This window comes from Lepisosteus oculatus, chromosome 1, assembly GCF_040954835.1.
Source record: "Lepisosteus oculatus isolate fLepOcu1 chromosome 1, fLepOcu1.hap2, whole genome shotgun sequence".
Lineage (NCBI taxonomy): Eukaryota > Metazoa > Chordata > Actinopteri > Semionotiformes > Lepisosteidae > Lepisosteus > Lepisosteus oculatus.
The window spans coordinates 69,092,124-69,116,531 of record NC_090696.1 but is presented as its reverse complement, the minus strand read 5'-3'; the positions used below and the strand labels follow the sequence as shown (position 1 = coordinate 69,116,531).

Here is a 24,408-nt window from a genome sequence, read left to right as displayed (position 1 = left end):
TAAGGGTCTCCTGTCAACATTCCAACCACAGCTCCAATGTGTATACAGCAGTAATAAATCCCAAATGGGAAGCCAGTAGATGTGTGGTTTTCATTTCAACAGACCTGAAAGGAAACACAAGGCTTTCTTCAAGAGGCGTCACATATGATTACCTCAGAATGTCCATTTTAAAAGCACTTGGTGAGAGGGTGCTTTTCAACAGGCTTTGTGTGATAGAACACTGTCACAAATGGCCTTATATGGAATTGACTAAGAGGGAGTGAATTTCCACTGCACACCATCACACAACAACGAAGGGAGGCCAAGAGGTCAATAGAGCAGAAAAATTACAAGTACTAATTAATTTTCCCCAAATTCAGGCTGTAGAAGTAAGCTTGGGTTTCAGCTTAACTCAGGAAATCTGACCGAAACCCAATGTTCTTGTAACAGATAACAGATAGTGCAGGAGGAAATTAAAGCCAGAATGTTTGTGGGCAATAATAATTTATGAAGTGCAAAAGTGATTTAGGAACTAGTTCATATTTCATCCTAGTTTCCAAATAGAATCAAACATGAAAACACTCTGGTTAGTAAAGGAAGTGAGATTAGCAGGTAGTCCATGTGACATTTTTGATGTTACACAATGTATTGTATATAATTTTCAGATTTGGGAATCTCTCTATACAGCCAGGAAGGAGTATTTGACAGTTTGGATTATTCTTGAGGTTGAAATTGACGATGTGGCTGTCCAAACTCAGATTTGCAGCTTAACTTTCACAAGTTAAACAAAAACGTGAAGTTTTTAAAAACAGCAAGAAATGTTGTTAATATCTATGAACCATTTTTAGAAAATTCTAGGAGTGTCAAAAAAGGGCTGTGTTGAATGAGTTATCGACTCAGTAAACTAAACTGTGCGCTACCTGAAAATGTATGCTGCTGCGTTCTTTAAAAAAGGTAAATAATAAATATATTATAAGTAAGTTATTACAAGTTGTATATTTGACAAGTTCATCTTTTAATTTTCACAGAAAGAAAAATTGTTCAAATTATTATAATAACCTTAACAGCAGCCATACTGTTAATATATTTTCAATACAGCAGTAATTTAAAGATGCTAATTTAGATTATTAGAAGACCTTGAAGTTTATAATCCTTCCAATTATCAGACTTAGTAGTAATTGTAAATAGATTTTTCTTCCAACTTTTTAAAATGTTCCTGTTTGAAGACCAGGGAGTCTAGCAATTTAATATTAATAATATGTCATTTCAATGGCTTTCTATGTGGCAAAACTGAATTACTACGTACAACAAAATGTCTGCCTGGTTGCCATTTTCTTTGATATTTGTTATGAAACCACAAACTGCTCCTGTGCAACAAATGTTTGAACTACATCAGCCTCAGATTTAATAGGCATACTTTTTATGACAATATAATTTAATTTTTGTGCTATGGTGTTTCTGTTTAAACCAAGACAGCTGTCTGAGCGCCATTTCATCTGATAATTCAGACTGCTTCTCTCTTGGAACTTGCTATGCTGATTGATTGAAAACTTGGCAACTATCATCAACGCTGAAACCTAGTTCAGACCTGCACCTCACAGGCTGCAGCGCAACTTTTTGTGCCCAAATGTGGTTTTTGAGAAGTGCAGCATTAAAGGAAAACAAAAAAAATGTTTTTTTCAATGTCCATTATCTCCAGACTTTAACAGGGAATGATCAACTTTGAAGCCTTACAAAAACTCTGAAGCCTTACAAAAACTGCTTGAAATGTACTTTTACATTTACCTTCTTGCTTTCTTACTTGCGTTTAATTAATGCTAACTTTGTTTTTTCATGCAGTTAAGGAATTTATATCTTAACAGTAAGTACTTTGTGTGAAACACAAATAAAACATAGTAACAGTATAGCACATATTGAAATGTACAGCATAAAATATATTGTATACAGCAGCTGTGAGCTTAGTCTGGTAACAGCTGACAAAAGTTTTTTTTTTAAAGAAAAAAATATTTTTTATGGAAACAAGGGGAACAATCCTTAGTTGGAGTTATGGTTAAATTTAATCCATGTGGGTTTAATTTCATTCCCAGGAGATAAGAACTCAGAGAGATATGATGGTGGTCTCTCAGAATGAAATACTATACAAGGTTATACAGTGTGATGAAATTGCTCAGTGTTTTTTTTTTCTTTAGAAATCTCAAAGAATGTGAACCATAGAAGGATTATGTACTGTACTATGCCAGTTACAGAGCTCTGGAGACAAAATGTGGACGGGGTTATTGTACGCAGTTTACTTTGCATTCCCTCCATCTTCTTTCTCTCCGTCCTGTTTCTGTGTGAGGTGGTGTGGGTGATGGGGAGTCCTGTGGTGGCCATGCACAGGCCCTAACTGTGGTTGGGCCTAGGGCAGTCAAACAGCATCCATCTAAGGGAGAGAAACAGGAGTGGTGGGACAGCTCCTGCTCTTGGGGGCTGACTGAGGGGTCAGCTGAAAGAGGGGACCTCCGTCATGCAGGAAGGGAGGACTGGTGTCACTGTCCAAGGGGGCGCAAATAGGGATGGGCTTTTCTCTGCTCGGTGAGCCCCAGGAATGCAGTTGCAAAGTGCGTTAGTGTTTTCTAGTGCCGCTCTTCTCCGTATTATTTTCTACAATAAAAAGAAGTAAGCTACCCAGCACTGAAGCTTATTATAGCCTATTGCCTTTGTCATATCATGTCTTTATTGGAGATTTACCATATGGCTCAATCCATGCATTTCCAAAAAGTATGGTTAAATATTGTTCCCTTCATTGTTTTTGTGGGAGACCTTGAATAGTTTTGTATGAAACAATAGCATTGCCCTTTGAAATGTCTTGAACATTGTGTTGAGTACAAATCAAAGATGATGTATGAGTAGTTTTTTTTTTCTTCAAAAACGTCTTAAATATTGAAATCCCACCCAGAATATTATGGCATTTTTGCAATTCTATCCTTTTTTGTGTATGAATAGCACAAGCCTGTACCAGCCTTGCAATCAACTAGAAGATCATCCATGAGGATATCATTTCAAAAACTGTGGTATAGTCTTATAAAGTTGTTATGTCTATAAATTCAGAAAAGTCATACCAAGTCTGTCCACACTACACTTATTTGTGTCACCCATTGTCTTTCATGAAATATTTTCCTTCAGAAAGCAGACAAAATTACAGAGCCTCTTTCAAATACAGTATAATAGGTATTAGTGCAGTGTCTGACTGAAGACGTTTCTGTTATCTGTCCCAAGAATCAAACTTTCTATACAGACATGATGTTGTCTGCCAAATGAAGTCCAAATTGTAATTTATCAAGTCATTGAAGTCTCAGCTATTTAACTGGTCCAAATACTTGAAGTTTCCATATTGTTTTAATCTGCACACATACAGTAGTTCTGGTTACAGACTTGGTGGGAACCTCATTATATACATTTTAAATGATAGCCTCCACCCTTCTGTAGCAATTAGGTTTACACTGGAAATGAAAATAGTACTTACAAAGAATGTGACAAGTGAATTTGGAAAATGAAAAATAAGAAAATTCTAAGATGATGTATGCTCTCACTTTGTGTAGGACTGATGATACAGTAATAGGTTCATTTTTCAGAATTTTCCTCATTAAAAGGACAGATTAAATTATCAGTCCTAAACTAATTAGGCAGTGTTTCAGTGACTCACAGGGACCTTCTTCTGTGTATATGTAAAAAATGGGAGGTTTAGATCAAATTAGAAATACCTGAAAAACATCCCAGGAAAAAAAAAGGATGAATGTGCTTTCTAAATATCTGTGTTCCAACATGTTTAGCATACTATACTAACAAACCTAGGGAGCTTTTTTAAACAGGACTCCAGGCATGTAATATGGAATTAAACAGTGCATTATTGTTTCAGAAATAGCTAATTTTGATTACCAGCTAAATACACATAAAACAAAAGTTGCGACTAGATTTCCGTCTGTGTGTTTCACACATTTTGAAGACTTTGTGGTCTCATGTAATAGGAGAAAAACACATACATGAAGAATGTGTTATCATGGATTTCCAGTTAATGTTTAAATGAATTAAAATCATACACTTTTGACCATAATCAAATGCACTGCCCTGCTTTTTATCAGGAGCAGTGACAGACCTTGACACACATTACTTAGCTACTGTAATTTGCCAGCCTGGACTTTAGATATATGATTAGCTGTCTCAGGTTTTTGCAGCACGTTTTGCTTTGCAACGTTCAGGTTCTATATCACTTCTTACGTTGACCTATCCTGACTCAGCTGCCCCAAAGAAAGATTATTTAATTGACCATTTAAAGAAAGACTTCTCATGGCAGGGCTTTGACTATCTTGCATCTTTTCGCCAAAGATTCTTCATGCTTTAATTCGAGCAGAATCTGCTGCAGGCTGTGTTGTCACTGCTCCCTGGGTTTTAGGTTACGTTCTATGCTTGTTTATTGGAAACAATCCTTTTAGTCTTGATTAGTAGTCTAACCTCAGAAGAATCTCAGCTGTTATAATTTTACAAATATACTGTAATTACTGCCAGGAATGAATGTTTGAGAAGATCAAAAGGAAGGCTAGGTGTAAAGTTGTGTAATTAATTTGTTACATTTGCTAGAGGAGAATAAGCTATATCCACAGGCATAGTTGGGCATCAAGATGAAAATAGCACTACATTATTAGTTGTTTAAAATGTTTTCACAAATGTCACTGACTGAATCTTTCTTCTAGTCTAAGGTCTATTGAGTTAGTATTGGAGTAACTTACTGTACTGTATATAAGTAAGGCATTCAATTTCTTGCTGTTCATATTACCATATATTTATAGGTATACTGCATCTATAATTATTTTGTATACTTTTAAAATGTAGTTTTTAGACTAGAACAGAATATTAACTATATCTGGAGATTATTCCATGAAGTAGGAATACAGTACTACAGTTTAACCAAATTCCTTAGTCTCCCCAGTTAAAGATTGTGTTGAAGGGTGCTTTGCCTTATCCTATGATGGAAACTGCAAAACAGAAGAGGGAAAGAATAGTCTTAATAAAGGAATAGATTTGCATATGGTCTGCAATTTCTCTATGTGATGTCCGTAATTTCATATACGCGGTGCAATTTCCAGAGGAAATAAAAACCTGCTTTATGTTTCATATACTACACTTCCAAAATAAAGAGACTGCCTTGTTCTGTTGCACGAACTAGGCTGTGAACTTGCATTAATTACTGGCTTGTCCCCGTATTCTCTGAGTGTGAAGTTGCTGTTAAAAATCACTGGCTACAGTATGGTGTTTGAATGAATGTTATACCTATCCAGAACATCACAGAACCTCCGGCAAAAATGTCCTTCTTGGCTTGTCAGTACAATCCACTGTGAGGTTGATACACACTGTGCTGTCTGTCGAATCTAGGATGATGATACTGTCCCCCCTGTAATAGGGTTGACACTGCTGGAGACATTTCTGTTCTGACTGGCATCCTAATATTCCAGGAATTCCCTAAAGTGGTTTCTGGAACCTCTGAAGAAACATACCCAGTACTTGGACACACTCAGCATTGCATGATCATACTTACAATTTCATTGTGTACGAAAGAGGCTTTCTTCTAAATTTATGGTTGCTTGTCATGTCATCTTAAGTACTGCAGCGTTATTGCACATGTTCCAATAATAAATTGGTCTAAACTGCCTGAGCAATTCAAAAAATGTAGGACATGTTATGCTTGAATGCTTCCTTTGTCACCAGTTTTCGTGAGAAAAATGTGCTCGGTTGCAATACATACACAATGTGTGAATCATAAACTTAACTGGATGATATGTTCAAAAATTCACCAGATTAGTCATGCATTATTCATTATTTTAATAGACACAGGATATTTACAAAGGGGCTGTGATCATGATTCCATTAATTGAAGTGTTATTAGTTACACAGCAAACATTAAAGCTATACACATATGAATGTATGTGTGTACAGTATATACTATATACTGTATATGGGTTTCAGCACATTGTCTCAAATCCAGCTTTGTTTCTTTTAAGAAGTGATTAAACAGGGTGCAAATCCAAAGTAACTATGGTGTTGTATTATGTTTTTACACAAATACAATATATTCACCATTGCAACTGAATACAGTGTATACCATATAAAATAAAAAAAACAAGTTCAAGGCTGATTTTCTGTTTCATGATTGGAAACAGAAAGAACATTATTGTAAAACCACAATGTTGATTTTTACTTCCAGGGATCGGCTCACTTGCCTGTGAGGCAAAACACTGATAATTTTAAATGATAGCTTACCTTGGCAAATTCGTGTATGCAAGGCACAAAATGCATGTACAAATGTCTTTGAATACAGGCCCTGTTTGTCCTAATATTTTCTGCTAATAGATCAGATTCCTACTGTATATCCCTTGTTAGGCTTGTTGTAGTACTCCATTCAGTGTGGCTGGAACACCAGTATCCACTGAGTGGGCTTCACAGAATAATGCAGGGGGCCAATGACTACACTCAATGTAATCTTTGTTGCAAGTCTTGCATGGTATGATACAGTAGCTTGTTGAAAGTTTTCTACACAGCACAGCAGAGAATTTCTTCCAGGACGTTTGAGAAAATTACCTCAAAATTACCTCAATTGGAGTTTCTTCAGAATGTGGCATGTTGAAGGTGGATACTGGGGAGTGGAGGGGAGTCCCTATTACCTGTAAAGCGCTTTGAGTGGAGTGTCCAGAAAAGCGCTATATAAGTGTAAGCAATTATTATTATTATTATTATTATTATTATTATTATAAATACAATGTTTTCCCAAGATTACAGTGGGGCTATAATGATTTATTTATTTCTTCTATTTGTTACTCATAGATCTCTGCCACTACCAACAATCCCAAGTGTTTTTTTTTATTTCTTCTGAACAGTTTAGTGGTTGAAAAAATAGGCAATTGTTTTAACAAATACATACTGTATTAGACAAAACCACAATCAAGCAAAAAAAAAAAAACACGACAAACCTATTATTTGTACCTGATCAGATTATCACATTTTGTAATTGCATTTGTAGTGTTATTGTAAAAATAGTTGTGTTAAAGTGAAGTGTGTGTGAGAAACAGACACACATACTGTAAACATATAATCCACATGAACTATCATTTCTTAGAGAGTTAAGAAAATAATTATGTAAGAAGGGTTAGAAATATGAGGAGGTTATTCATCCCACCCAGCTCTGTTGGTAGAGCTCATCCAGATGTTTTTAAGAAAAGAAATCAGGACATCAGCTTCAACCTCATTAGGTTAGGTAGTTTGTTTAAAACTTCCATAATCCTTTCGGTAAAACAATACCTCCTCTCGGCTTTAAATGCACTTCCCTGAGGTTTTCAGTTGTGTTCATGTTTTAGTGTTCATTCTGAAGAAGTCCGTGGGGTTGACTTTGTCTTCGCCTTAGAGGAAATTTGAATACTTGAATGAGAACCCAGAGTCCTTGGGATTTAACATTTGAGGAGGCATGTGAAAGGGCTTTAGCTATGCAATTAGCAGAAAAAAAAAATCACTCAGTGAATAATTTTTCAGTTGGCCTCGTATATAATGTATCTCCTTCTGCTATTCGGGGTAGGGTCTGTTCTCCTTCCACGTCAGCTCAGACGTGGATGTGAACGTGGACAAAAGACCAGTCTTAATCTCCAATTCTCAATCCAGGTATTTGTATTTTTGTGAAAGCCTACCACTTTCAGTTTGAGAATTAATGTTTTAGGGGGAACTTTATCACAAGCCTTCTGAGCAATGTGGTTTATCCATTTCATGGCACTGTATGTTAACTCTATTATCACTTGAATTATACTTGAAATTTGGATTTGACAGGCCTGGTCTGTAAATGGTGTAAGAATGTGCAATCTGCCAAGTAGTTGAAGATAAAGCAATTCAGTGTGAACTTTTTACAGCCACTTGTGAGATATGAAGCAGAGGCAGCGCTGGTTGTTTATGAGCTCTGTCACGTTTCAGTTCAATACCTGCAGTGTCAGTGAAACACTGTGTCGATGAAAGAGGCATTTAGTAGTAGAGATGGTGTGGTTATGACCATCTTGATACATGCCAGAATGATGGCAAATTAGATGTTCAAATTAGGCTTGACCCACATATTAAATAATAAATAAATAAATTCTACCACATTTAGTATTAATTGCACACAGTTAACTGTTAATACTAGAGTTTAGTGGCAGCTTGGAGAGCACCTTATTTTGTGTTTTATGTGTTTCTATTCTATACATACTCCTCCTTTTGAAACTACTACCTTATCTGTGCCAGTGTATACATAGGCTTTTACACCTTGTAGTCCTATAAATCATCACAATTAGGCTTCCTTCAGAAAATAGTACAAAAATATAAAAAAAAAACTCTTTAAGGTCTGTCACAAATTTAAAATATCTTCTTAGCAGACACAAAACAGTAAACTGTTTTAAAACTATGCTTGTAAAATATTTTAGTTTACTGAAACTGAAAATAATCAATAGGAGGTAAGGTTGTGATAGATACTCTTACTATTTACACTACGGCGTCTTTGTTTTATTTGAAGCAGGCGTCAAACATCTGTGAACACGGAGACGTAGAAACGCCACTGCCAGACTCTATTGGCTTGCTGTTAATTGATCCTCTCCTCCTGAGTCTTAGCCACCCTCCTAGTGAGAGAGAACTGGGCAGAGATCGGGGGTATTACTGACAGAAACGCCGCAGTACTTTACGACGAACATAAACGTGGCTGCTTTTTGTCAACCAACAGACAGGCACTCAGCACTGTGCAATCTCCGTCAGTTTTGAGGGTCGGCGCTACAAAGGGAATAAAGCAAAAGCAGATTCGAGTTTATTGTATTTGTTCTGCAGCTGGCATTCACTGCGTTGGCAGAAGTCAGGACAGCTCGTAAGAAACAGGCGCTCCAAGCAGCTCGGAAGCTCTGGTAAACCGTAAAGGGAAAACTTGCGGATATTGCCTCCCGAAAACCATGTACTGTAAGTTTCGTGTTCTGTGGAAGTTAATCCTTACTGTAAAGGAAAGAATGACTGTTTTGTCCTGGTGAAAGGAATATGCTACATAATAGAAACAAGTTATTCTGCAGCTGCAAAACCTAAGATGAATCAAATGCTTCTGAAAAGAGGAACAATTACTCCAACTGGAAACCATGTGTTGGCTTTCGCTCAAGGGAGGAATAAGTTTTTTCTTGTGATTCTTTTAAGTTTTTCTTTTAAGGAAAGATTTCTGATAAACAATACAATTATGGAGGGCATTGAATAAGGTAGGGACAAAACAAATGACCAGGAATCTCCCTTATGATTGCTACAGGTGCTGCTTTGGAACTCGCGGCATTAATAATGAAAACTCAAAGAACAGTGATCGTCGAGTAGGGGGGTGACAACATAAAAAAACATAGAAAAACTTATTCCAAGTGTCTTTTTTTTTCAACGTCCAGATATTTTGTTTACTGCTGCTCTGCTACAGTCGCGTTCGGCTGTGTTGAATTAATGATGGAACTGTGATCTGTTTTTCTTTGGCTGCTAACCTTAGCTGATTCTGTGAAAGGGCGTGTTTTTTTTTTTATTTGAAACGGCTAATAACATTTCTGATAATGTTCGTGCTGGGCGTCCTGGTGGGATTGTCCGCAATCAACGTGATGGCTTGCGGTTATCTGTCGTGGGAAAAAATTAATTCGAAGGCGCACAACAGAGAAGTTAACGTACTAGACAAGCCAACGTCTCAACCGCATATTATTTTTATTCTGGCTGACGACCAAGGCTTCAGAGATGTAGGATACCATGGTTCTGAGATTAAGACCCCTACTCTCGACAGACTTGCTGCTGAAGGAGTTAAACTGGAAAATTACTATGTTCAACCGATTTGCACCCCTTCAAGAAGCCAGTTCATAACTGGCAGGTAAGTCTGCTTTTAGCAGCGTACCATACCAGAAATGGTGATTGCACATCATTTATTAAGACATACACCTGTTGCTATAAAACCAAAACGCGCTATCCAATTAAAAAAAAAATTAAACGGGACGGTAAATTACATGTACCGTGACCTTACTTGTGTACAACAATAACCACATTCTTTGTACCAGGTAATAAAATGGACGGAAACCAACGGGAAGCGCCGCTTGGTGTGGAGAAACATTGGAAGGCAGGGAGTTTTTGCGCATGCCTGCAGTTATTCGGAAATGCCTAATTTTGCCCTCGCTTTAGTTCAGGTTTTCTTTGTACTTTCATGCAATTTTAATATTACTATTGTTATCGCTACCTTTAAAAGTACAAAGAAAACATCTTCCTCCAGAATCTCAGATTACAGCGCTCACAATACTCAGCATTTGTGATGCAAATATTTTTATGTTTTTTTATTTGAATTTTTTTTTCCTCCTGGAGCACAGAAAACGAAATGGAAGAAGCATCTAACATCCAGGTAGGTTAAATATTGAAGCTCTGAATGGCAAAAAGATCACTGCAGCTATCAGAATAAATATGAGTTCCTTTCAGTTCAATTTTCTTTTCTGACCACCCTTGTAATATTCTCTGAATTCTTACTTCAGAATCTTTACTGTCCATCAGGACACAGGGATAGTTCTTGTGGGCCTGAGGTTACATTCTACCCTTGAATTTCATTATTTAATCAAACCAATTGTCTGAATAAAAAGGGAAATTGCTCTTTTATTTTAGGTCTTTAAACAATGGTTAACTGTATGATACTGGCAGGAGGAGGACTGATGATAAGGATAATACATTCATGCACCGGTAGGATGCGAAAAATGTTTTTGGCGCCATGCTATTCTTTGAAACCTGCCCATCTGAATAGTGTTAAACTAGGTTTGTCTATTATGTTTACTGAAACAAGTTATTTAGGGATTTGAGAATCATGCATGCCACTTAAAGTCTTCTTGTTTCTGAACTTGCAAGAATACATTTTATTCTTCCCAAAACTTTGTGGGTCTGTGGGGTGTGATGTCTACCTGCCCTCAGTTCCATGTTGTACACTTCCTGGTTGCCTTCATTAAGGGTCTTGTTTTTTTATAAAGCATATTGAAGTGGTTTACAAAAGTAAGACTAAGTACACAGTAGGTATCATGAGTTTCAGAATTCATACATGTACTATATACAGTACCACATCAGGATGGTTTGAGGTTTGTTAGAAGTAGACATTAAACTGAATCCTTTCAGATAGGATGCCCTATTTCAGAGCCCAGATTTATATCCACAAAACATCTATGAAAGTAGTGCATTGTTTTTTTGTAAAACATCTGTGATTTATTTTTATATGAAACTTAACTAGTTTTAACCTACAGAGAGATTGTTATAGCCGTCCTTCGGTAGAGACGTTAAACCAAATTATTCATTACTCGGTAGTGTTGGTACTGTACCTTGGTTTCCTGGCTAAAATCTGCTTTGAGTTTGTACAACTTGGCCTACTTAAATTGTCCCCTTAGTTCAATTACCAAGGTTATTTCTCATTTGTCCATAGGATCTGCTGAGTAGGACTACGATAGGGTATGATTGATAGTATTTATCACCCAGGTTAAGCTGCACATCAGTAATGTACTGTTACAGTATGTCATGGTTACCATTCTATGTTTAAAGTAGCTTAGGATCCTTTTTGATGAATGGTGACATATAGCACAAATGCAAGGAATTATTTATTAAATCGATGCATAATTGAGTAGGAGAATAGAAGAAATTGTTTTAAAATAAAATCACTGTAATTGTGTGCGTTTAAGCCTATATAATGTCAAAACAGTTTATGGGAAATGTAAAATGTCTAAGTGCCGTACAGGAAGTACTGAAGAGCCGCAGTTTTTGATGGTGATGTAAAGTGCTTTATTGCACATTGAGTGGACACAGTGAGTTGGAACACTTCCATAACTATAAAAACAAAACAAGTGACTTCTAAAAATTGGAATTCTGTCAAATCATCAGCTAGGAGTTTCCCCCTGCTTTGACTTGACATTTATAGCTTTGTAGAAAGATAAGTATGTGGGGTGGAGGGTGGTGAGAGAACTATAATGTGTTAAAAGCCATAAGTGGCAAAACAAATAATAGAGCTTATTTTTTTGTTCTTTATTAGGCTTTTACAGAAATCATAAATGCGTTGAACAGGATTCAAAATCCCTTCCCCTTGGGAGGGTTTTGAAACAAATTGTTCTAATTAAATCTTTATTTTGTTTGTGTTCAGCATGAGTGAACGGACAAGTAACATATTATGATAATTCCGCTTTTATCTCTGTTCGTTTTTATTTGCAATGCTACACAGACTGGAAAGAAAACATGTTTTGGCTGTTTTTGGTGGCAATCCAAGATGATACATATTATATAGTATTGAGACCTGGCTGTCATGATATCATATACAAAACAAACAGCAAATAACAAAAGAGAATATGGCTAGCGCATTTATGTTGCATATAGTAGAGTCATCACATGTCACTTAACCAACAATGTAACCATATAATCTTATGGAATTTGGTATATTTATTTCTTAAAAAAAATACAAAGCAGAAGTCTAATGGAATGGATTTAATAAAATATTTTTAACATAGATATCAAAAAGTAAAATGGGGACTGACTCCAAAATAGTGTATTGAGCTGTGTGTATAATTTTGTTTTTCATATTTTATGATAATTCATATTCTTATAACACAGACAAACGTACCATAAAGGGCAATGTTTCAGGATCATTTTCCCAACAAAGCTTTTGTGAAGAGTATCTCGAAAGGAATATGAGACACATATATATATTTACTGTAGCTAAGTATTAAGTAGAGACAGATGGTTCTGTTTACTTTCGGTGATGTCAGTTTTCATTGATGTGAGTTTCAAGTTACATAAAGAGATTAAAGGGATTGCATTAATTGGTGTTATCAAAAACTTACACAGTATTTCTTATTGGTTGAGCCACGTGGAATTGGTAGATGTTTCCTATTATACTATATACTGTACTCTGTCACTCTTCCTGTACAGTTGCAACATATGCAAAGTTTTGGCCATTGCAGTTGTCTGCTGTTGATCGTGTTATGGTGGTCATGCAGATGACCTGCTGAAATCAAGTCAAGAAAAAGCTAGCCAAGACAAGACCTCAGCATTCTTTGCTTGAAATCTTACCAGTTGTATTCCTTGCACTATGTGGCCTTACACTGCTGCATCTAAGTTTTAATTGCCTTGCAACAGAAACAGAAAAACGTGACTCAAGGATAAACATATTCACTACTTCAAATCTAGTGGGTATAACAAATATTATTGGTGATTTTAGTTTTAAAATAGGACTCAAGAACTGCGTACTGAATTGGAACCAATAATGTTTGTTTTCAGTGCCTCTCAGTAAAATATTTAGGTGCCTGTTAAATCTTAAATGTTACAGAATGTTAGGATACAGTATGTAGTAAAAAGAGTTGCATTTAATTCAAAGTTGTTAGAATCGTCCATTGCACTGGTGAAACTTCATTTAGAATGCTGGATAAAATACTGAAAACATATATTCGGCTCTGGAGTCCAGAGCAAGTAGATTATACAGTGGATACATTTCTGTACTACAAAAGAATGTCCTACACTGACTATTACCAGATAAAATAACTAAATCTCTGAGGAGACCGGATTCCTTAAAGGCGCTGTCAAAGTCAGCATGGGGGACTTCAGAATTAGCAGGGAAGTGAAAACCAGAGGACATAAGAAACACCAAAGCATTTAGAACTGAGAACAGAAGACAGTTCTTTACACCCAGGGTTGGGGAAATCTGGATACCATGGCTGCTTCTTTTCTTGTTTGGAAATCTTTTTTTATTCCTACATTATGTTGTTCATGGGTTCCTGTACTTTAGATGTGGTTAAGGTAATAAAGTCTATAACACAGGGGAAAGGCCTTTCATCAGACCCAGCAGTTTCAGAGATCACCATGTTAAATTTCTGTTCCATTTGGAAGAGAAGGCAGTGCTGCCAAAGACTTCTCCCTGTTGTCTGCTAGGTAGGCAAGCATCAGATGTTAGTCTAGCCAGAGCCTGAAGATGACAGCGCTTTGCATTGGTGCTAAGTCCCTTCAGGTCCTCTGTCACCATTGCTATGGGTTGCTTGGGTTGCACCTAAGACTGAGCAAAGATAAACCAGTTGTCTCAATAATTGAGCCTACCAACCACTCTGAAGTGTGGGGGAATACAGGATAGTATCCATACACCTGGAAAATGTGCTTATGGGTGGGACACAGCATTTGTATGGCAAATTGCCAAAGCCATAACGAAGAAATAAAGCATCCTTCAAGATGACTACAATGAACTAATGATCCCTTGGCCATTGAAAGGTCTTTTGAATAGGTTGAATAACAATCTTTCTTTTAAATTGCTTTTTTTCAAATATAAACACTGATATTACTCAGCAATATTGCAGCTACTGTATGTTAGGATCTCTGATCCCACACCATCTGATTCCTTTGTAGTTTTTTTTTTTCACCAATTTGCTGTATTTGTCATTTTAAGAACACACAAAAGATTTGAAAACTAAAACTAAATTCTTGGAAAACAAACTGGTAAAATTAGGGGCAACTGTAAATAACTTTGAGGGTTTTCATATTAATTGTACTTAAAAATGATTATTTTCCTTTCTAATAGTTAAAGATTCAGAGGTAACTAGTAACTAATAATACACTAGTAACTAGGTGTGTGTTACTAGTGTGCTATTAGTTTGAGCTGTGTTTTGATTTCTTTTGGTTGACATAAGCTTCAAAAAGTAGGGTAAATCTTTTTGTTTAAATGTGTTTATGAATAAGAGACCAAAACACTTTTAACATTACTGGAAAACGTCCTAATGTGGGAGAACTCACATCTGAGTCAATTAAATCACCAATCATGAAACTTTTAGGTGTGCGGGGGGGTGGCATACAGGGAGTGAATCATGTTGAAATAATCTTTCCTGTTCTTCCCACCAGTGGAGCCAAAACTTAGATAATACATGCCTGATAGCCACACATCCAAACATTTCTGTAATTTGGGCTAGGGAATGGCCAGTAATACTGTATATGCAGAAATGTTGAGGACTGTAATATGATGTATCTCAGTTAAAAGGGTTTTCTTCACATTTGTGAAGAAGCTGAAAAATGTTTGCTTCTGTTAGTAATTTGTGCTGACATTTAATTAACTGAAGCGAGGAAAAGCATTGTAATTGTTTTACCAGGTAATGAAAGGAGATTAAAATACTTTACCTCTGGGAATCTGTCTTTTTTATTTCAGTGATGAGAGCAGGAGGGGAATTGGTGACTCAGAGGGCCAGGTGTACTCTGAAAGGTGTTCACAGGCCAGAATAATTAGTTGATGCGAGAGCTGGTGAATTAATATAGTGTGAGCATCAGGTTTTTTTGGCAAAAGGCCAGGGTTCTGTGAAGCTTGTGCAGAGGAATAGACTTCAAACTGGAGCTCAGCCAGAAATCTGGAGGGCTTTTCTCTGTAGCACTATTAACTAATGAAAGCACAACCCTTTTCTTCTCCCTGAATGCCAGAAGCGCAGCTTTGTTTCCCCCAAACCAAAGACGGAGTATTAGAAGCTGTACATGAAGGTTCCATTAAAATTAATTTTGATTGTCAAGTGAGGTGCTTAGGTGTATCTGTTCATGTTAAAATATTTCATTTCTGTGATGGGTGATTATTATGAGGTTTATAGGGTATGATGTGTGGGGTTCCTTCTTTGTTTTGTGAGATTTTTTCTCATACATACCTGTTACATGTCAGATCAAGGGTGTGGACTTCATTTGATTTATTTTGCTGTGTAAGACTGTCTCAACTGTCCGCAAAAATTGCTTGTAAGTGATTTGTGATGCTACCTTTAGAAATTCACAAAGTAGTAAAAATAATATCATCATCATCACTGGGAGGTTGTGGGATTTAATCCACTCACGGAGCACTGCAGTAGCTGTTAATAATTCCTTACACTTATACAATAATTCCTTACACTTAGCCCTTTTCTTGACACTCCACTCAAAGTGTTTTACAGGTAATGGGGATCCCCTCCACCACCAACAATGTGCAGCCCCACTTGGATGCAATGGAAGTCATAGTGTGCCAGTACAATCACCACATAGATGGAGATTATTAGGAGGGCCATGATTGGTAAAGGTCAGGGGGAAAGCTGGCCAGGACATTGGGGTAACACCCCTACTCATTTCAAGAAATACCCTGGGATTTTTATTGACCACATCATCATCTCATCTGAAAGAATCACATTTTTTACTGTATAGTGTCTCCATTATACTGGGGCATTAGGACCAACACAGTCCACAGAGTGAGCACTCACTACTGGTCCTACTAACCTCTTCCTGCAGAAACCTTGTTCCCAGGAGGTCTCCCTTCCCGGTACTAGCCAGGTTCACACCTGATTAGCTTCAGTGGGTCGCCAGTTGTGAGTTGCAGGGTGATAGACCTGTACTGTAGCTACTGGCAATGATTGACAACGGTAAGTCTTGATACTTTCATCATCTTGCTTAGTACAACAGTAAAAGCTAGTAAAAAAAAACAGTAGTGGAAGTAATATAGGTTATAATGCCACACAATGCCATGATAAAACTGCACAATAACTATGTAAGGTAAATAATGGATTATCAAATCACAAGCTTAGTGAATACAGTATTTTTCACTACAGAAAAGCCCAATTCACAGACAAAGGAAGCCAGACCTCCTGTTCTCATCACCCATATCTGATAAACCTTTGTACAGCAGTCCTGGATGAGGACACAACAGTTACAGTATGAGAGCTAAACTAACACCCCCCAAAGCAAACTAACTCTAGGATATTTGTCCACAACACTTGACAAATATCAAACCACAGCTGCAAACCTTTGTTTTTGCTTTCATATGATCACAAATAAGGTAACAGCTTTAAACGGGAAAAAATGAAGATGTATTTAACCCACAGCCCAAAGAATCTAAAGAAACAAGTAAATATCTAAACAAATTATAGCACACAATTCCTTCCTTGGTCTTCAAAATAAGAGCTATTTATAACACAGATAATGAAATAAGTGCATTTTAAGTACTACCTGTATATGTAGTGCCAATTTAAAATCAGTTATTTCAGTATCAGTCTTGACTACACTAATTGCAAAAGGTGTCCTTTTACTGTTAGAATAAAGTAGGAAACATCACTTAAAAAACAGCTAGTGTCCTAGTACTGTATGTAATTTAAATTATGTAGCTTGTTTCATAGTAAAAGACTGAAACTAAACATTGAATTTAAGATCAGGTTATTAATCTGATTACACAGACAGCTATTCATATAAGCAAATCGTAGTCATATTCATGATTGGTATTCAATGAAGTGGGAAAACATCATTTTAGAAATGCAAATATAATATGGTATTTTATAACATATTCTGTTTCCTGTTACAGAAATCTAAAGGAAAATACAGTATTAATGTGGGTGTCTTCTGATATTTTTGTTTCCCCATAAATGTTGTCATTTCATAAATGTTAATTGAAAGTAATAAAAACTCATGCTTAAACACAATTACATATAATGATGTCTGTAAAAACTACATTATTGAAAATGAATTTTCATATTTGGTTTTAACATGAAAAATAATGTTATTGAATATGAAACACGTCAAAAATAGTGTTTTGAGCAGGATTTTCAATTAAATTGAAAGATTTTTTAAAAACATTAAAATAGATTGGATAAAGGATGAACTCAAAATGATTAACTTACTCAGGCAGTTATTAGTAGGGGCTTCCATAGTTAAATCTGTCAGCAGAGGCCCTTGTAACAGTAAGAAAATGATTATTGAATATGTTCCATGTCCTAGAATCAAGGGTATTGCATTTCCTCTTCTCTGTGTAATTGCACAATATGTCCAGGTTTCTAAGATCCTGGCACAAGCAAGTACTGTACTAATGATGTAATTGTGAGAGAATGTGAATTTCTAAAGGGAGGATTAATTAATGGAATGGGAAAGTTTTTTTTTGTTCCCGTTCTTGTTTTGGGTAGGAGTTGTGAAGTATTCATCAGATTGTTCCTCAGTATTTTGAGAAAACCGTCAAGCTCCACTGAAAATATTGGGATTTTATTGACAGCTTGTATAGTTTCTGGGAGAGACCTGCTGTAGGTTTTATAGGAAAGATGTTATAGACAGGAGATTCCTATTAGCAGAACACATTGAGAATTATGTTACAAAGTTCTGACCACGTCAAATTCTGGATGTAATCCTAAAGCTTTAGCACTACAGAAATATTTTTCTTGTGAGATAGTAATTAAATATTAAAGTGGTTTTACTGAAGCCATTAAAGTAAAAAACTAGTCAGTATAAAAGCATAAGAAATAGTTTAATATTCCTTGGTGTTTATGATTGTGAACAGAATATTGGAGATTTCTGCTTTTATATTAATTTCTGTCTGTTAAATTTCTTTTATATTAATTTCTAAGTATTAAAGATTTCTGTCTTTAATATTAAACTGACAACTTCCTTTTTGTATTGTACTGTAATTATACAGTACATCATCCACCTAAATCTAACTGCTTTTACCAAATTTGTTTTGGGTTTTTTTAATTGGAGATTTTTACATGTATATTGATAATGAACCTAATTATATGCTTTTCGCTTTCTTAAGTATCTAATAGGGCCAACACTTAATCACAGTCATACCCTTGATTTAGTTATGGCTTAAGAACAGGAAAATAGTATATTTTCCTTTACAGATGGCAAACATTGACTTAAGATTGGTTTGCTATATTAATAAAATTAGGATTTATAACCTGCTTTTTATATAATCTTTTACAACAGAGGGCAAAACTCTCAAAATGTTTTAAAATGAATGCAGTATACAGTATTACATGTATTGAAAAGAAACAATTCATGGTTCTTGCTTCCCTTTTTGAACTACTGAATACTCTTCTGTAGCTTGCACACTGAAACAGATCCCTACTCTGAATTCTTGTGCATTTTGAATGTTGCTTTAAAGGAACATCAATAAATGTTAATCAGTGAACAGTGAGTTAGCTGTCCTGATTTTAGGTCTTTGTCTGACAGCTTGAGCAAGAGCTGAAATGCAAACAGATGAACCATTGAACCTTATCATTGTCTACTACAGTTCAACAACTCAGCATGGCAAAGTACTGTAGTAAAATACATTATTTGTAAACTCTGAATTTAAAGAACAAACTATTGCTGAATAAAAAAAAAACATTTTGTATTTATCAGTGTAATATAGTAAATATACTTAATTTTCCAAACTACCCTCTCTTGTGACATCTCTCCCACTTCTTTTCTGATTTGATCCCTCAGAACTATCATCTATCAACTATCAACTATCAGAACTATAAATTCCCTGGTTTCAATTGCAGCCATTCTGTCTGTTTTCATATTTCCTCATTTTCAATTGCAGCACTTATGCCCATATTGAGGAAAGAGCCTTAATGTACACAAGGTCAACCAAAACTGCTTCACACATACAGTATCTAGTGTGTTGGATTCCAGTCTCACTTGGTAGTTTTTTCAGCTAGTACTGGTGATTCATTATTTCTACATACAGTACTGTACAGGACTGACATGCCCGTATACCAGGCCTTGTATCTTGCATCCACTAATGATTGATCTGATCAAAAATAATCCTATACAGGTAATTGCGGTAAATTTCAGTCACAGGCTGGAAACTGACAAGCAAACTGATAAGCGTTTAAAAACGTAGAAATATATTTTAATCTATGTAAAGGTTTCATCTAGACCTCAGACATTACTAGAAACAAGTGTTTAATTTTACGAAACCTAGTGAACTTTAAATATTTACTTAAATATGATATTTTATGTTACATTTTAGTGATACATTTGCTACCATCTCCAATGCACTGCATTTCTCACGCAGCGCACATCCCTATTAGGGCAAACACATGCAAGTAATCAAGACCAGCATGATCATGGGGAAAGCAAAGGGCTTATGAAACAAAAAAAGGTGAAAGAGTCTGCTTTGCATGTCATGAGCTATGGAAACAGGTCCTCGGGAGAATTTGAAAATGAAATTCTTTTCCCATGATTCATCAGTTTTAACACCCACTCCTGACTCATGTTCCAGCACCAGAAAACCTGTATAAATAAATGAAGTGTCTGTGGACAGCAAATGTCTTTACCGAATACAATGGATTTAGGTTTCCTTTGTTCCTCTTCAATACATAATAAATACAGATAGGACTGTATGAGTTGCCATTAAAGTGCTTGTAAAATTCTTAATGGTTGTACAATCTGAAAAACGTATCAATCAAATTTTACTCATTAACAGTCATCAAGAAACAGCATGTTTCTCAGCAAATAGAGAATTACCAGTGGCTGTTTTAGTGTAACAAAATTTAAGATGATTAATTAGCATGGTTTTTTAATATATTTATGCAATTAAAGTTCATTTCATAGTTAAACAATTTCTTTGCTACTGTAGCTATCCCAATTGGAACTGTTATTTCACCTCCTAAGTTACCAATTAAGGAATTGTCGAATTTATTTTATCATCTAAATTGGCTTTGATATTATACAAATTGCAGGCATTGACAAATTGATTAACAGAACTATATACATGACTACTGACATGCATTTAACCATGCACCCCAGTGTGAACATAATTACATACTAGATTAAACAGTTTTATGTGCTGTGTTTGATGTGTAGGTGCCATGAATCCTTCTTTCAAAGATGTGCAGAAATTATTGAAATGTTTTTATTTAGCAGTAGTCTATATAGAATTTGCCAACAGAAGATCTTTCAATTTTAAAATATTTTTCTCCTTTCCAAACTGAGCCTCGAGCAGATTATATGTAGCACTATTGCTAAAAAACAGTATTATTAGATACAAGTAAGTGTGTCATGGTTACAGATATCAGGGCCAATGTAGTTACAGGTTATGGATGTCAATGCATTTGTTACATGTACAATATGAGTGTCAAGGCAGTGTGGTAACCCTCTGCCTTCTAGCACATAGCCTATGGCTCACATTTTCTGAATTTGCTAGAAAATACTGCAAATTGTTGAAAGCAGAACATGGGCACCTTCTCTTACAAACAGACTGCCTTCAAGAACACTGATAGCTTCCAGGCAGTCTTCAGTTGTTCAAGCGATACAAGGTCATATCTGTTGCCGTTTTTGCAACTGGGCACCTGTCCATTTTACAATATCATATAATTTGAGCTCAGTATTACTGTATGTGATCCTAAAGACCAGCTGCACTCAATCAATTAACATATTTGCTCACTATCTGAAAAGAATAACATAATGACATTATGTAGGTGCCCCATTTGCTGCTGAAGTAAAATAGAGGCATGATTTTTCTTGTTTCAGTATAATTAAAGTTTCTTAGAAGTTGCCACATGACATTTAAGCTGCTTTCTCTTATTCAGTGTCTCTTTAGTAGTGGTTGGGTAATGTACATGTTTGAAAAATTAAATATGTGCCATTACTGACTTTTTAACAAAGCATCATGTCTGATGATTTGTATGTTTTTTTTCTTGTTTGTGTAGATACCAGATTCACACGGGTCTTCAGCATTCCATTATAAGACCAACTCAACCAAACTGTTTACCCTTGGAGAATGTGACACTACCTCAGAAGCTGAAAGATGTTGGGTATTCCACCCACATGGTTGGAAAGTGGCATTTGGGATTTTATAAGAGAGACTGCATGCCCACTCAGAGAGGTTTTGACACGTTCTTTGGCTCACTATTGGGAAGCGGAGATTATTATAGCCACTTCAAGTGTGACAGCCCTGGAATATGTGGTTATGACCTTTACGAAGGTGAGCATGCAGCTTGGGAGCAAGACAATGGGATCTATTCAACACTGATGTACACCCAGAAAGCGGTGAACATTCTGGCAACCCACAACCCTAAGCAGCCCCTTTTTCTGTACTTGGCCTTCCAAGCTGTCCATTCTCCACTGCAGGTACCCGCCAAGTACTTAGAACGCTACAAATCCATCCCAAACTTGCACAGACGGAAATACGCTGCTATGGTCACCTGTCTTGACGAAGCTGTCAACAACATAACTCTTGCGTTGGAGAAGTACGGTTACTACGACAACAGCATTCTGGTGTACTCCTCTGACAATGGGGGGCAGCCCAAGGCGGGTGGAAGCAATTGGCCCCTCCGTGGGAGCAAAGGGACGTACTGGGAGGGAGGTATCCGTGCCGTGGGCTTCGTGCATAGCCCTCTGCTGATGAAGAAAGGCACTCTGTGCCGGGGGCTGGTGCACATCACGGACTGGTATCCCACCTTGGTTACCTTGGCTGAAGGTCAGCTCGAGGAGGATCTCGACTTGGATGGTTACGATGTGTGGGAGGCCATTAGTGAAGGCAGGCCCTCACCTCGGCAGGATATCTTGCACAACATTGACCCAATTTATACAAAGGCCAAGAACGGATCTTGGAAAGCCGGTTATGGCATATGGAATACTGCCATCCAAGCAGCCATCCGGGTGGGTGACTGGAAACTGCTGACCGGTATCCCTGGATACAGCGACTGGGTGCCTCCCCAGACCTTTTCCAGCCTCATGACCAATCGCTGGCACAACGAGCGGGTTTCGTGGGACAGGGGAAAGTCGGTCTGGCTGTTTAACATCACGGCAGACCCCTACGAACGAGTGGACCTGTCTCACCGCTATCCCCACGTCATCAAGAAGCTGCTGCTGAGGCTGGCCCAGTACAACAAGACGGCTGTCCCCGTCAGGTACCCGCCCAAAGATTCACGCAGCAACCCCCAGCTGAATGGGGGTGTCTGGGGTCCCTGGTACAAAGAGAAGGAGGAGGAAGAAGAGGAGCAAGAGGGCAGCCTGAGCACCAACCGCCTGGGCAAGAGGAAGCGGAAAAAGAAAGTGAAAAGGAAAAAGTTTAAAAGTAAATGAAAAAATGTAGCCAAAGTCTTCTGCTTTGATTTGAATATTTTCTCAGGGAAAAAACTTTTCTGTTTTCTAGATCTGTCCTCATCGATTCACTATTCTGCAAAGCATTATACTTTACGGGATGCGCACATCAAGTGGGAAAATTCGATTAATGAGGGACAAATCGGGGGCATGGCTTTTGATTCAAAACATGAATCCAAAATTTAAACTGATGCTGATATCACTGTGAAGTAAATTGTTAAACGTGTACGTGGTTGAACAGTTAAAAAATAATTATGAATTAATTAAAAATAATTCTATTTACTTGGAGGTGTCTATTTGACACAGACTTTTTATACAGAAATTATTATGGACCATGTTACTTTAGTGATGATGTGACAGTAAAGGTTTTCTTTTAATTTTCAAAGTATTGGATAAACCCCCTATAAACTGTATAATATATTTGTCAGGTTTGTCAGGTTTTGTGAGTCTCTGTATTTATATAGGTTAGAAAATTTTCTTTTCACTGCAGTTTTTACCGATCTGCTGTGATTTCTCTTGAAATCAAATAAAACACTGAAATCTAGGCCTCCCATCATCACCCTTTGATTATTGTAGCGTCATTATTTTTGTATCAGACACGCTTTTTTCATTTTGAAAGACACTGTGTGTGGGCCACATGAGAGCCTTTGGTCATAGGCCTACAACATGATCACCTGTCCAACTGCCAGCTCAAGCATTTTTCACTTACTGGCATGTTGGAAACAGTACTTTGCTCTGGTGAAGCTTTTCTGTCTCACCACCAGGATTTGGTCATGGCTTTTCGGGGGCTTGGAGCACACACAGTACCTTAGACAATGGCAAAACAAAAATCCTGGTCTTCTACCACATGGGAATACTGTACTACAGTATCTACGGTAGGTTCTAACAGAGGGGATTTCACTTCTGTAACATTCTCAATGCCACTCAGTCCCGTTACAATGCCAGTTAGTGACACTCTAGTTAGTAACAATTGAAAGAGTGGTGTGTCTCTCACCGACGTCACTGAAAACTTGCAGTCACCTGTTAGGTCCCAGGAATCACAGTGAATGCTAAAACAACCCAAACTAAATACTGCAGTATTGCTCCTGGAACACAGGTAACAGCTGACTAGCGACTTGGTCCAGGCTCTTAGCAACAATTTCAAGCTTGATAAGATATTAATTTTAATACTTTTTGTAACATAATTGTATTCAACCAACCACAGTTACCCGCTACACAGCAAGGATCAGACAGAGATCTTTGGCAGATGTGTCCTAGTACAGTAATTAAAGTCAGGAAATATACTGTAAATGTGTGAAAGATATAAGAAGATATACTGTAATATTATCTTCCAAACTTTCTGTTTACATGTACATTTTAGCCAAAGTTCTTGAGATTTGTTTTACTTGTTTTATCAATAGTGAAGCAAAGAAAAGAGTATAGTTCACATTTCTACATTGTGAGTTAATAGAAATAACCACTTATTTCATCATCATGCTCTACAATATGATCTTATATCCTCATCTGTGATTCAGACAAACCTCATGTACTGTAGCATTGAGTGCTGACTAAAGTTTTCAGATA

General features: G+C 36.8%; 1 protein-coding gene across 1 annotated transcript; it reads left to right on the top strand.

The window, feature by feature from the left end:
- Positions 1-8,646: 8,646 nt before the first annotated feature.
- arsj (arylsulfatase family, member J) lies at positions 8,647-23,404 on the top strand. Its single transcript, XM_015345384.2, has 2 exons — positions 8,647-9,886; positions 21,450-23,404. Exons 1-2 carry the CDS (start codon positions 9,582-9,584, stop codon positions 22,825-22,827), a joined length of 1,683 nt encoding a protein of 560 aa, XP_015200870.2. The 5' UTR covers positions 8,647-9,581; the 3' UTR covers positions 22,828-23,404.
- The last annotated feature ends 1,004 nt before the right edge of the window (positions 23,405-24,408 follow it).

Bases quoted from the DNA above. Each gene is read 5' to 3' on its own strand.
- arsj (XM_015345384.2), top strand. From the start codon at position 9,582: ATGTTCGTGCTGGGCGTCCTGGTGGGATTGTCCGCAATCAACGTGATG. The intron at 9,887-21,449 runs GTAAGTCTGCTT...TTGTTTGTGTAG, and splicing joins AGCCAGTTCATAACTGGCAG to ATACCAGATTCACACGGGTC.